At 35.0% G+C, this 14951-nt stretch overlaps 1 protein-coding gene across 3 annotated transcripts in view; it reads left to right on the forward strand.

Annotated features, from left to right (window-relative positions):
* Window positions 1-14951, forward strand: part of Pcdh17 (protocadherin 17) — a 98794-nt gene that overhangs the window by 74437 nt on the left and 9406 nt on the right. For 2 of the 3 annotated variants that reach the window (XM_055609759.1, XM_055609760.1), the window contains exon 4: window positions 3377-3460. The exons of the other annotated variant lie outside the window; for it this stretch is intronic. In XM_055609759.1, the coding sequence (XP_055465734.1) occupies window positions 3377-3460 (84 nt within the window). The remainder of the gene's footprint in view (window positions 1-3376; window positions 3461-14951) is intronic. 3 annotated transcript variants of the gene reach the window in all.

The raw sequence follows: 14951 nt of genomic DNA on the forward strand, positions 1-14951 counted from the left end.
AATAAAAAATAAATTAATTTTAAAAATCTGATAATTCTTACTCATCCAAGAAGTCATGTGGCAGGCAAATATTTAAAAATGTCAGTACCATGCTTTATATAATTGTTTTACCTGATTTGATGGGGATACTAATCCCATGATTTAGTTACAAGGCAAAAATAAATCTGGAGGTTAGGTTAAAATTACTGTCAGTTGACCCCACGTACTTAAGATATGGACAATATCTAAATATTTCAGCACCAACTTTATCATCCTACTTTTAATTTTTCTTATATTTTTCAATTCTTCATTGAACATGCTATTATGATAAGTAAAGAGATTTTCATCTGAGAGAGAGAGAGAGAGAGAGAGAGAGAGAGAGAGAGAGAGAGAGAAAGAGCAAGATTCTGATGTTTGGTGTGTAGAAGGGCAGGACCTGGGAGGAGTTTGGGACTAGAAAGAATATCACTGAAATAAATTGTATAAATCCTTAGATACATGTTTTAGTTGTGGTGGTTGTGAATAAAAATACCCGCACATAGGTGCGCAAATACCTTTAGGTAAAATTTTGTTTAATGACAAAGAACAAAGAAGACCTTAAGTAAAGTTGCCCCTTCTTGTGGAACTAAAAATGTGCTGTACTGTTAAGAGATTTCAAACAATATCAGAAAAAAGAAAATCTTCAGCAGCCTTAGAAAACAACCAAAACAGCTAATAATTTGTAGACATTTTAAGAAAGTATCTTGCAGAGCCTCCTTTATTTTCTCTGGATTTGTGCCTGCTGAGTCCATTCTAAAGTTGGAAATTTTATGTGAACATTATCTTAATTCACCTGACCTACTGTTCATCTGTGCATACAGCATGTGTCACCTGTTAGCATAGATTTTTCCCTATAATCAAGTGGCTGACAGGGAGCTGTGAGTCCTTAAGAGAACATCAGAACCTATATCATTTTCCCAAAAGAGATGAAAATATAGAAAAATATTTTTTCATGGAGTCATGTTATTTGTTCACTGTCATAAATTCAAAGAATAATCTTAAGTTTGACACTATTTCTAATTCAAGGTGTTTTGTGTGATTTCTGAAGAAAAATGATTAATTCTCTATATGCTCTCAGATCTTGTAATCAGTGTCATCAGTTTTTAGCAGCATGTATTCTTAACTCTTCAGCCAAAGGATTTAGGAATCATTACATGGGGAAAAATTAAACTTACTTTTAACTTGTCATGTTTTAACTTTGCAGCACCTAATTTTTTATTTATACCTAATTGTCCCATTTCTTTCTCAATAAATATTTTTCTTTGTTTATTTTATGGCTTTATTGTATTGGGTTTTTTTGTTTTATTTTATTTTTTGATAGACAGTATTAATTTACAAGTGTTGCTGTAGCAGAGTACTTATGCTAGATAGCTGAAGATCTCACAGACACAACAGAGACTATATCTACAAAATCAATGCACTAGTTGGGCCATCATCTTTTAGGCACTCTTCCTTCTTTCATCCTAGTTTCTGGTGGTTATCAGCAGTCCCAGATCCACTTCTATTGTCTGCCACCTACGTTCCATTGAAATTTCCCTGCTTGTCTCTATGGCCCTGCTTTGTCTTCTCACAATAATCTTTGTATCCAGTATGACTTCATCTTAAAGAATTTCATCCACAAAGATACAATTTCTAAATAAGTTTCTATGTTCTAGTACAGGATGCAAATGAATTTGGAGGACATGCTTTGAACTCAGGGTGCAGCTGTAAACTCACTGAATTTTGCTAATTGAAGTTGGTCTATACTTTATGTGGCTCTACCTATGATATCGTAAAACTATCCAGTTCTTTGGCTCTGTCTAAAATGTATCAGTTAGAACACAGGTTCATTTATTGGCCCATAGGATTAAAACACAAGGAAACTGAATCATACACAGAAATGATACTGTGTCTAAAAACAATTGAAATTAATGAATGTCACAGACTATACACATTTCCTTCTATGTTTCTGATAAGAACTAATTCTAATGCCCTTTCAGAATTTTAAGGTGACTAGTATGATTAAAATAATTTGATATCATCTGTATTCTTTACATTCTATTTTTCATGTACTATGATGAATGTCACATTTATACCTGTGATTGAGGCAGACCTTTTCAGAAGTTCCATCTGTTGTTGGAGCTATGCTTTAAGAGTAGAAGAAAAACACACAAATTACACAGGAAATTGGCAGGGGGTAGAGGAGAAGAACGAAATATTTATTGGGCAACAGTGACAAAATGTTTGAGTTCTTAACAACTACTCTACTCTTTAACTTAAGAGTCTGCTTATTCTCATACCAAGGGAGGGACAGCAACAGATGTGAAGTTCCTCATGAAGCTAAGAAAATGAGATTGCTTTAAATATAAGGTTACCTTTGCTTACCAGCAGACATTTTTTGTTTCTGGCAGGACTTCTAGGCAGCAATTGATTCCTCATATTCATTGCATATTTCAGTAATACAAATGCAAAACAAAATGCTCTTTCTTTTTTTCTTTATTCTAGGAACTAGATCAATTATACATGCCTATGATATACCTAAGTCAGAGGCTCATAAAATAAAAAGCAATATATATATATATATATATATATATATATATATATATATATATATACACACAAAGAGAAAACCTGCTGTATTTCCCAAAATTTGTATTGTTACTGTTTTCACACTTAAAGTTACATTCAAAATTTATACATATATAATTTAACATAAGTATTATATAGTATTATAATATATATTTTGGCTAAAAAAGATATTCATTGCAAACTGAAAATATATAGTTGATACTATACATAAATATATTTTATATATGTGAAAATACAGATTGATATATGGATAGATAACCATTACTAGAGTAAATACACTCTTAAATATTAATTGACCTCTAAATAGATAAATTATACATAACATTGTTTGGACTTCAGACAACCTACATTATGTGACTAATATTTAATATGCAGAGAACATTTTGAATAAGTCTTGATCTCTGGGTGTGTTGCAGAAGAGTTTTGGACTTTAATTTTGGTTATTTGCTGATTTACAGCTTCTATTCACTCTAGTAGAAAATTTTTATCTAAGTAAATGGACATATCATCATACTGACAAAGTTTTCCATTGACTTGGAGTTACTGGCAGTTACTTTGAACTGTTTCCATCTCATTGAAATGAAAATCTCCTTTAAAGTAATTTTTCATGGAAAGACTACGTCTGATGTAACTGAGGAATTGTCAATGACCGTTGCTTTTAGGAATTGATTATTGTCTGAAATTTAATTTAAAAAAATCAAATTGATAAGGAAGGATTCATGATTCAGTTGGCCCTTTTTGTCCCTCTTGGTCTTTCTATTTGTTAACTAAAAATATTTTATTTTTCAAGCATTCCCGACTTTGCTTTCCTTTGCTATCCTCACCCTACACACCATCACTACTAGACTTCAGTCTGTTGACCCGCCTCCTCCAGGTGAGCAATTTCTTCATCTGCTAGCTTTCTTCTCTGTGATCCGAATTTTACTTGTGAGATGATGGCATTCGTATGACTGTGCATTGAACATGCAGAAATGCAGACCTCATTTCTTGAAAGGAAAAACTGTAGTGATTTGCTGCTAATACTGCATTGGCCTTACTGGTTTCTAAGGAAGAGTTGTATGTGTGGTGGAGTTGAAGGGAGAATAAAAATAACGTGAGAAATCAGGGTTTCTGTTGCTTGTTATATTAAGTGAGTTTAGTGGTCCATTGGCAATTATTTCATGTATAATGTCTACCAGTTGTACTAATTTCACATTGTTGGCAGGGTAGGGATTATAAAGGGGAAAACTGAAGCATTGGAGTGGCCTGTACAGGAAAGAGATACTTTAATCATTCTGTACAGTGTGGGTCTAGAGCAAAGTACTTCAGTGTCACAGTTTGAAGAACTCTGTTTTCCAGTCCCCCAAATTCTTCTGTCTTTTTTGCAAGTCATCTTAGATAAGCTTTCTTTTATGGGAACTTATGAGAGCCTCTCTATGTACTACTTTGAAAAATCTTTACACATCACTCTAATTGAATTCCTAGAGGCAGGGCAGAATCTAATTCATATAAATTTTAATAGCTGGCAGAGGACAACATCACAATCCTCTGAAGTAGAGGCAATCTGTCAATATATTCTAATCTCTAAAATATTGGGGATGTGATGTAGATAATACAAGCACTGTGAAGTTTGATATAGCTGGTCCCACTGAAAAGAAAGCAGGAAGGAGAATGGAAAGAAGCCTTAGCTTGCCATAATCTCTCTCTCATATATATATATATAATATCATATATATATATGATAGATAGATAGATGTATATTTTATGTCTGAATTTGTGCAGTCTCAGTTTGAATCATTTGAATGCATTTTAGAGATTTGATTGCCCTCTGAGTATTTTAATCTCTACATACAGGAAAGCCTCATCATTGGAGAAAATGATTATATCAGGCTGTTGATGTTTTGAAAAAATATAGAGTATATCCTGGCAAATCACTGTTATTTTTATTTGTGCTGCTTTACTTATATCAGAAACTGCGAAAGGTTGCCTTATTTCCTGTGTGGAGATGAATGGAAATTGGAGATAAAATATATAGAAAAAAAAAAAGCTTAAATGGGTAACATTTTTAGTGAGGAAAATTATCTGTGTCTCTCATTTGGAGATTTTCAGTTAAAGTTTAAAAACTCACAGACATGTGTTAAGACAACACATGCATACCCTATTCACATGCACAATGTATATGAAACTTTCACTTTTCCTTAAATAATTGGAATTAATTTTAGCCAGACAAAAATGGGAGTTTTCTTTTTCAATCTACTACAAATTAATTTTAAGATTAATATATGTGTCATAAATAACCTTAGCTTTCTGAATACAAATTTGCACAGATCGTTCTGTGTGTTCTTATGTACATTTCTTTTTTGATCTGACATTCCTCTTCTGATAAAGTGCATATCATTTGTGCTAGAAGGCACATATCCACATGTTTAAAGACATACCTGTACTTTGCATGGCCACTGATTTCTGAGCTGGTGGTGAGTCATGACTGAACACCAAGAAACAGCAAAACTGTGGTTAGGCAGAACAAACTTTTTCTGTCTCCTGGATATTTCTAAGCTTTTGCCTTTTGGCAAGATCCTTTCCATTCATTTCCCACTGGCATAGGAATTTTATCACGTTTACAGAGAGTATATGTGTGCCTTATATTTAGTATTATGTATTGAGTGGTAATTATGTAGCAAATTTAAAGTTATCTTAATTTCCAATACTTGTAGTTTGCGCTGAAAGTATCAAGATAATAACCATAATGAAGCTAGCAGATATCATCCATTAACCTCAGATTATGTAATAAAAGCAGAATAGAGTACAGTTGTGGAGACTTACTAAATATAATCCTTTCAGACAAAGATCTGTATATTTGTCTCTATTATAACAATGTATTATATACATTATAATCATTGATCTAACATTATAAAAGAATTAGAAGTACTTTACTGTGAAATATATATTATCTTGTAAATAAAACACTTATTTAGATACAGTTGGCTATCTGTATTAAAAAGTTTTAGAGAAATATTCAACCATTGTCAGGTAAAACAATTTCTGATGAAAATTGTATTTGAATTAAACACTCTTATTTTTTTTTTCACTGTTAACTATAAAATGATTTGGGAATCACTATTTACATAGCACTTACAGTGTCTAAAATGTAGAAGTAAACTAGAGATGATTAAAGTATACAGATGGATAAGTATTAGATTTATCAGAATGACCTCATTTTATACCCAAAACTGAGAAATTAGAAATTTAGGTGTTTATAGGGCATGCTAGACAATCCCATAGACACCAAGCATCCAGTATAACACTTTTTCTTTATTTCGATAAGGATATAAGTCATGTAAAAATTTAAAGAAAAAAAGACATCACTTATTTTTAAAAGGCATATGCAAATATATTTAATTTCAATAATAAAAATGCTTACTCAATAAACAAAAAAATGAGCAGGAAGTTTCTACCTATCAACCAATATAATTTTTCAGTTAATAATAAAAAAAACATATGTTTGTGTATTTTGTCCTCATATATATTTTTATAAATTTAATAAATGAACACTAAGTTAAGTTTACTAGAAATTAGTAAATTCAAAAGATAAAATTGTATTCTATTTATATGTGGGCCTTTTATTCTGTACAATTCTAAGCTAAAGAATATACACAGCTGCAGTTTATAAAATAAGGCATGGATAAATTTTAGTTGAGAGTAAAAAGCTATTCAAATTTAAGATTTTTTTTTTTAAATCTCACTTGAGCAGCAATGTTGTAATTCCATCCCTGTACTCAGTAGTTTTTCATACTCTGACATCTATATTATTATTTATAAAATAACTTTATGCTTAGGTTAAGACAACACATGCTGGAGAGGTTGTGGAGAAAGAGGAGCCCTCCTCCATTGCTGGTGGGAATGTAAACTTGTAAAACCACTTTGGAAATCAATCTGGCACTTTCTCAGATAACTAGGAACAGTGCTTCCTCAAGATCCAGCTATACCACTCCTAAGCATATATCCAAAATATGTTCAAGTAGACAACAAGGACATTTGTTCAACCATGTTTGTAGCAGCTTTATTCATAATAGCCAGAACCTGGAAACAACCCAGATGTCCCTCAATGGAGGAATGGATACAGAAATTGTGGTATATTTACACAATGGAATACTACTCAGCAATTAAAAACAAGGAAATCATGAAATTTGCAGGCAAATGATGGGATCTAAAAGAGATCGTTCTGAGTGAGGTATCCCAGAAGCAGAAAGACACACACACAGTACATATTCACTTATAAGTGGATTCTAGACCTAAAAGATAAGATAAATATACACCCAAAGAAGCCAAACCAGAAAGAGGACCCAGGGTAAGTTGATCAATCCTTACCTAGAAAAACAAATGGGATAGATATTGGAAGTAGGAGAAAACAAGAAACAAGACAGGAGCCTACCACAGAGGGCCTCTGAAAGACTCTACCTAGCAGTGTATCAAAGCAGATCCTGAGACTCATAATCAAACCTTGGGGAGAGTTCAGGCAATCATATAAAAGAAGGGGAGACACTAAGACCTGGAGAGGACAGCAGCTCCACAAGGATCAAATATGTCTGTGTACAGGGGTCTTTTCTGAGACTGTTTCTCCAACCTAGGACCATGTATGGATGTAGTCTAGAACCCCTGCTTGGATTTAGCCCATGGTAGCTCAGTATCCAAGTGTGTACTCTAGTAAGGGGAACAGGGACTGTCTCTGACATGAACTCAGTGGCTGGCTCTTTGGCCTCCTCCCCACCCCTCTGAAGGACCTTGCTAGGCCACAGAGGACAATGCAGCCAGTTCTGATGAGACCTGATAAGCTAGGGTCAGATGGAAAGGGAGGAAGACCTCCCCTATCAGTGGACTTGGAGAGGGGCAGGAAAGAGATAAGAGAGAGAAGGTGGGATTGGGAGGGAATGAGGGAAGGGGCTATAGCTGAGCCACAAGATAAATAAACTGTAGTTAATATAAAAATAAAGATAAAAAAAGAGTTTGCAACAATTTTTATGACATTGCAGGGAGATTTTCTTGAGGCTGCACCAGTATCCTTGGTGCTCCCTAGACTATTATCCATTGCAAAACATTGAATAGATATTTCCTCTGCTAAAGAATTGAGGGAGAGAAGGAAGAAAAGAAGACAAAGACAGAGAAATTAACAATTTTTACATGTAGGAGTTGCTTTTCTTATTTCTAAAGCTTTATATCAGCCTGAAAATGGAACACTTTCAACACTGAGTCATTAAATGTCCTTTAGGGTGAACTCCAGAAAAATAAAATAAAAAAATAAAAAATAAATAAAAAAAAAATTAAAAAAAAACATAGAAAGAAGCAAAGAAAGAAAACCCAGCTATTTAAGATCAGTTTGGGCAACAAAACAAATCACTTTTTTTGTTATTATTATTATTTACAATTTATTCACTTTTTTATCCAAGCTGTAGCCCCCTCCCTCTTCTCCTCCTGGTCACTCCTGCCCTCTTCCTCCTACTATGTCCCTCCCCTAATCCACTGATAGGGGAGGTCTTCCTCCCTTACTATCTGACCCTAGCCTATCAGGTCTCATCAGGACTGTATAGATCCTCTTTCTCTATGATCTAATAAGGTCACCTTGTGTGTGTGTGTTGGGGGAGGGGGGTGATCAAAGAGCAGGCAGCTGAGTTCATGCCAGAGACTGCCTCTGCTCCCTTTACTAGGGAACCCCTGATGGAGACTGAGCTGCCGAGGGGCTGCATCAGAGCAGGGGGTCTAGGTCCTCTCCGTGCCTGGACCTTGGTTGATTCATCTTGACATGCAGGACACCTCTGGGCCCAGATTTTTTGGCTTGAAACAGATCACTCCCAAGACTGAGCATACAGTTTTAGAAGAAGAAAATGCTCAAGTCCAACATGCTTCAATTAACAAAGAACATTCTAACGAATTCTCCCTGTGAGGTCAATATGAATTTGTTTTGTTTTGTTTTAAATTAGATTTAGATTACAAGTCTGGAACTTAAATATGTTCTCATGTCATTTTAAATTTATTTTCCTGGTACTACTGCTCAGGGGAAATATGTTTCCCTTTAATCATCTCTTCTTTATTTTGGATGTGGTTGAGTATCAATTAAATCGGAGGAAGTGTTCTCTAAGGTAAGGAAGTATTTAAAACACCATTGCAGATAGCTTCTGATGTGTGGGCCGCACCATCTGTGGGACTGCCTTCCTATGCTGGACAGGTGCTTCTGGCCCTTGGTAGGTGACACTGCATTCCAGACCACCGGGCCACATCTCTTTTTGCTTTCTGTTTCCTGACCTTTGTTTCTTGGGCTCGCCATGTCTTCAGTGTGTTTTAATGATTGCAGAATATTAAAGCTGTTACTAGAAAAATGGCTTGTCCTTGCCAGGAAAATCCATTACAAGAAACAGTTCAGTTTATTTACTCTAGAATGTGGAAATTGAATCTATTGATTTTGCTTAAATTCTCATTCTTGGGATGACCCCACTGTGCATGATAAAGAAAGACATCAGCTTCCAATAAACCTGCAGCATACTTACAGGTACTGACAACAGATGATTTCAGAAAAAAATTTCAAGAATACAGGAAAATTTCACGTAGCTTTCCTTTCGTATATGTCTCTCATTTTTAGTATTTTTGATTCTAGCCATCTGGCTCATGATAGGTGACTTGTTTAATGACACTAAGTAAAAGTTGTTGAGATTCAAACTTCCATTATGTCACTCTAAGGTAACCTTTAGATATCCATTTTGACTATCTCTTGTAAAGTTTTCCCTTAGGACAATATATATTTAATTAAAGTGGAGATTTCTTATCACATAGACATGTTGTGAGAGTGCACATGAACATGGAAACACACCCATGGAGGGACTGTTTTTTTTTTAATCTTTGATAGAGATGAAATATTAATACAAGAACTGGTTATCCAAAACAATGTTTTCATATACATTACTTCCTGCATCTAATTTTAAAAATAAACCATTACATGTGTGTGTGCGTGTATGTGTGTGTGTGGTTTGAAAATACTGATAGACATCTATTTATTCACTTGGAATTATATTCTATCTAATTTAGCAACTGAAATTTTATCTGTCTCTATCTCTTTTAGAATGTCATTAAAAAATAAACTAAGCAATTAAAATATTTCTCAAAAATCCATCCTTTACAACAGCCATATTCCATTGAAAAATGTTTATTGACTCCTAAATAATAAGCAGAAGATTGGCTATCTCTGACTCAACTCTTTTCTAAGAATGCCAAAAGTGACATTGATTCTGTTTACTTGTTTCTAGCAATTGAAAATGAAGAAGTGCTAGAAATGAGCTGAACAACTGGATTTAAATTGGTAAATAGATGTACTTCCCCAAAGAAATCAGATAGTAGATATGAGAGAGACACTAATAAGACTATCTTGCTTGCTTCTTACAGAGTTTGGCTTAATAGGCATGTTTTTATTGACCTTCTTTACAGGATTACCACTTTGCTGGGAAGATGACTTGAATCTTAAATGTATTCATCCATGTCATCAAAAATAGTGCCATTATCAGAGCTAGGGCTAGCTTACAGAGGAAATAAAGGCATAAGGAAATCAGCCTCGGGAAAGATAAAGAATAGTAGCATATTTACATAGTCTCTGGTCTAGAGTTCACACAATTATTTAAGTTGCTAGAATTTAAATTTGTCCTTGCAAACTAAACAGCTTTTGCTAACTATTGCATACCAGAGCATAGGTTTCACACTGCATATAAATTAGATTCTTCTGGAATCTTCTTAACCCTTTCAAGACCCCACAATTAGGAAGACATTAATTTATATGTAGATGGACACATTCAGATAGAGTGTGAAATGCAAAGGCATCTAAATTCAAACGGAAGAGAAGCTGGCCTGATTTACACAGCACTGCCACAGGAGACAGAATTAAAGGACAGTAAGGCAAACCTAGGGGGAAAAGAAACCTTTGCATAGTGAAGTGTGGGCCAGATACTCGCTAATTTGCAGGTACTTATAATTCGATAACGTAAAACAATAAACTGAAATTTAAACATAAATTTTGACTTCAATAGCAGTGTCACTGATTATTATGTTTTCATAGGGAAAGGATCCAGATCCACAAATTTGAGTGAATAGTATGGCCAGATAAGATTTCTTTGTTTCATCACTTAACTCAGAACTTTGGAAGTCAGGACTTTTATACAAGCTTGGTATTTAAAAAGTGGATCTAATGTTGCTCACTTACATACTACAATGCTCACTTATAGGTTGATATTAGCCATATTACTTAGGACAACCATCCTAAAATCTACAAGCCTTAAGAATCTAAACAACAAGGAGGACCCTAGGGAAGATGCTTAATTCTCATTCATAAGGGAAAACAGGATAGACACTGGAAGCTGTAGAAGAGAAGGAACAGGACTGGAGCCTACCACAGTTGTTCTCTAAAAGCACCAACCAGCTGGGGAATCAAAGCAGACTCAGACAGAGACTCACAGCCAAACTTTGGACAGAGCTCAGGAAGTCTTATGGATGAAGGGGGATATAAAAGACCCGAAGCAGACAGGAACTCCACAGGAAGACCAACAATGGAAAAAAAAAAAAAAAAAAAAAAAAAAAAAAAAAAAAAAAAAAAAAAAAGAAAAAAAAGAAAAAAAAAGAACGGGGCCCAGAGACTGATGCATCAAAGACCATTCATAGAGAGGATCTAGACTCCCTGCACAGATGTAGCCCTTAGATAGCTCAGTCTCCATGTGGGTTTCCTAGTAAGAGAAGAGAGAGTCTGTGACATGAACTGGATTGTCTGCTCCTTGATCAATTCTCCCTGATGGGGCGACCTAGCCTGTTGGCCAGGCCAGAGAAGAGGGTCCAGGAAGTCTTGATGAGATCTGATAGGCTAGGGTCAGACAGTAGGGGAGGAGGACTTCACCTATCACTGGATAAGGAAGAGGGATAGGGGAGGAAGAGGGAGAAAGGGTGGGACCAGGAAGAGAAAAGGGAGGAGCCTACTACTGGGATACAAAGCAGGGGATCTAGGTCCTCTCTATGCATAATCTTTGGTTGATGCATCAGTCTCTGCAGTCCCCCCTGGGCCCAGCGTTTTGGGCTTTGTTGGTCTCCTGATGGGGCTCCTGACCCATTGGGATACTTCTATCTCTCCCTTCTTCCATAAGACTCCCTACTGAGCTCTGTCGAAAGTTTGGCTGTGTGTCTTTGCATGTGCTTCTGTCCCCTGGAAAATGCTTTATTTTGAAAACAAATTAGGGGCTTCATTTAATTACTCATGTAGATTTAAATATCTATATTTTGATAGACATTTGAGAATCATATTCTACTTTGAGTATATCCTTTTTATAGGTTCTTCATGTTTTACAATAATCTTTTACTCCTTCATGTATGTGATTCTATATATGAAAGCTGGTTGATGATGATGGGAATTTATGGAAAGATAGTATTTAGATTAGGAAAAATAAGCATTTATCTGATTCACAATCATAACCTACATTTGATTTGTACTGAAAAATAAAAATAATGTTATTTGAAGCTAAAGGCTTTAAGGCTGTCCTTTAAATAGTAGTTGAGTAAATAATGGAATTTGAATAGCCAAGACTTGGGACCAGAATGATCCTGCATGGAAATAATTTTGGGAACACTGAATCATGTTACTGTTATAAATATAAAGACATGAGATGCAAGCCTTCTGAAAACCATGGTGATTTAGATACTATCTTCCCTTTAGCACAAAGTATTGTATGGAAATAAATACTGTTCAAAATCTGTCCAATCAAGGGCTCAGATAATTTAGGAATCATATAAGAAAGACACGTGGTCAGCTGCTCACCGCCTTTGCTCTGCATTACCTACTATACTGAGTCTATAAACTTATTCAAAACTTGTCTATTCTTTTTTTCAGGTGCTAGCTAATTTCAGCAACACAGTTATTTTATTTTATTTTTGTTACTGTTTGGTGATATAGAATACATTCTTAAACTGGTAAAGCTAATCTCTCATGGATCTGTGAAATATACATTTCTATAGGGCTATTGCTTTTGTTTCCACTTCTTTACCTGAAAAACATTCTCTGTAAGCTCCATTGCAATGCTATGTACGTTTTAAACTAAAGTTCAAATAGCATCTTTTGTATGAATTCCTTCACGTTATTATCATAGACATCATTCTCCAGTTTTCTGTGCCCTGATGTTACTATAACACAGTTCAAAATGTAAATGCTCATGAATCATTTCCTTTATGTAGAATTCAAACCTACTGTATACTCTCAAAATTCAAGCTCCTTGGGGATGAGTGAAAATTTCACAAACTTATGAAGCTAAAAGTGGTCCATTTGCCATAAACGACTAACAATTGGATACGAAATAGTTGCTTGAAACATTGATCACAATGAATCATTAAACACAGTGTCTTCAAAGAAATTGAAGAAGTACACACAGCACATATCCCCACAGCACCTCTCTGTTGGAACACTGAGATTATATTACTTTGCTTTTCGAGGTTCTGCAAAACTTCTTTTCACACAAAGCAAAATGCAACCTGTGTCAATGTACAATACTAAGTCTGAGAGCCAGTTCTCCTAAGGGTGCCTGTTAGGAAAGAGATAGCCCCATTTAGCTGTGCCTTCGCTTCCAAGCATCTGCTACTGCCCCAGGTGATAGCTGTGCCTATATAACAGGACTTTTGGAGGAGTGCAACTAAATTTTAAATGATAGTCTCACAGAAGTGTGCTGTGGGAAACACTTATATTTGTGCTGTAAATTTTCACCTTGTGGTTTGCTATCTCATTGTTTTATATATCAGGTACTTCCGTATCAAATTTCCTTACGTTGTTCCGCACTTGTTCTTTACACAAATTTCATTTCTATTTGTCTTAGGCTTTTCTTCATCTCTGGCCACTATCTATGTATTATCAATATATATTCAAAAAGCAACACTCTGATAAGGCATTTTATTATGTCCAAGAGTCACAGACACTTGAAACAATCCCTGAAGGTGAGCAGGTGCTTGGAATAGTAAGCACTACTGCTATGAGCATCTCCAAAAACCCAGCTGCAATTGGATTCACTTGAATGACATAAGCCAGTGGTTTCTGTTGTCTGAATGCAGCCGTGGCAATACATTTAGAAGCATTGTGCAATGCAGGTGCACGCTTGAGGATTGGTACTTCAATGCCTCCACAGTTTGACTATTTGATGGTATTATAATAACCTCTTCTTGAAAATGTGCTCTCTGCCTATCTAAAGCACATAGACTGGCATCCCTCAACTAAAATGGAAGATGGCGTGGCTGTGCGTTCAAACAAAGAATGAGTACTTCTTTAGTTTTATTTTTGTAGGGTAAATTGTGTTTCTAAATTCATATCATTTATGGATGGTTACTATAAAGTAATTCAATTCATTGTTTATAACGAGATATTTTACTTCTTTCATTAAAACTAAAAGGTAAGATGACATCTCACCTCTACCTACCAGTTGTGGGTTTTGGTTAGTAAACAACATAGCTCCCTGTGCTCAAGTGAGAATCACAAGAAGTCCAAAGCAGTGGATGAAGGACGGGCTAGATAATATGATGTTCTCGTATTATAGTTTTCCATCCCCATTTTCCATTTCCCTTGCCCAATACACATGCCACACTTATTAAATGGTGTCTAAATAAAGCAAGCAGTTTTGTGAGTCCTTGTTAAGTAAAACCCTACATCTTATACAGATTTATTACCAGACTGTTCCTTTTTTTTTTTTTTTTTTTTACTGAAAAGAGAAAAAACAAAAACAAAAAACAAAACAGTTTTTGAGGCAACATAGCTTTGTTTCACATACTTCAGAATAATATTGAAAGTGAAATCTGTATTCTGTGCCCAGGCAGAAAGAGTGAAACCAGATTTATTTTTATCAAATATTCTAGCAAATGGGGGCACACAGTTATAACTTTAATTAATTTATACGGATATAGATTGTTAAGATCCCAGTTGTCTGTAATGACTCACATTATCACCACAAGCTCTAGGGATTTATAGAATGGCAAAGGGAAGTAAGTGAATAATAATATAACCAAAAGGGGAGATATTTATGTTAGAACAGTGTCATTTCACAGGAAGTTGCATGTCATGCCAACTTAGTGAAAGGAAGTCTGCTTTATTAGGTTTGCTGAACTGAATTCTGACAAGATTCCCAAGTTAGTAGTGATACATTTTTCTGATACGTAAGAACATATTTGAAGAAATTGAAATTTGTTTTGCTCATAGAGAAGCATGTAAACCCTTATATGTGCACCTATGTGTGTGCACCAAAGACAGAAAGGAGCAGCAGTGGGCTGACATATATATATGTATATACATATATACATATACATATACATATACATATACATATACATATACATATACA

Source organism: Psammomys obesus, unplaced genomic scaffold (assembly GCF_907164565.1).
Source record: "Psammomys obesus unplaced genomic scaffold, mPsaObe1.curated_primary_1811, whole genome shotgun sequence".
NCBI classification, from domain to species: domain Eukaryota; kingdom Metazoa; phylum Chordata; class Mammalia; order Rodentia; family Muridae; genus Psammomys; species Psammomys obesus.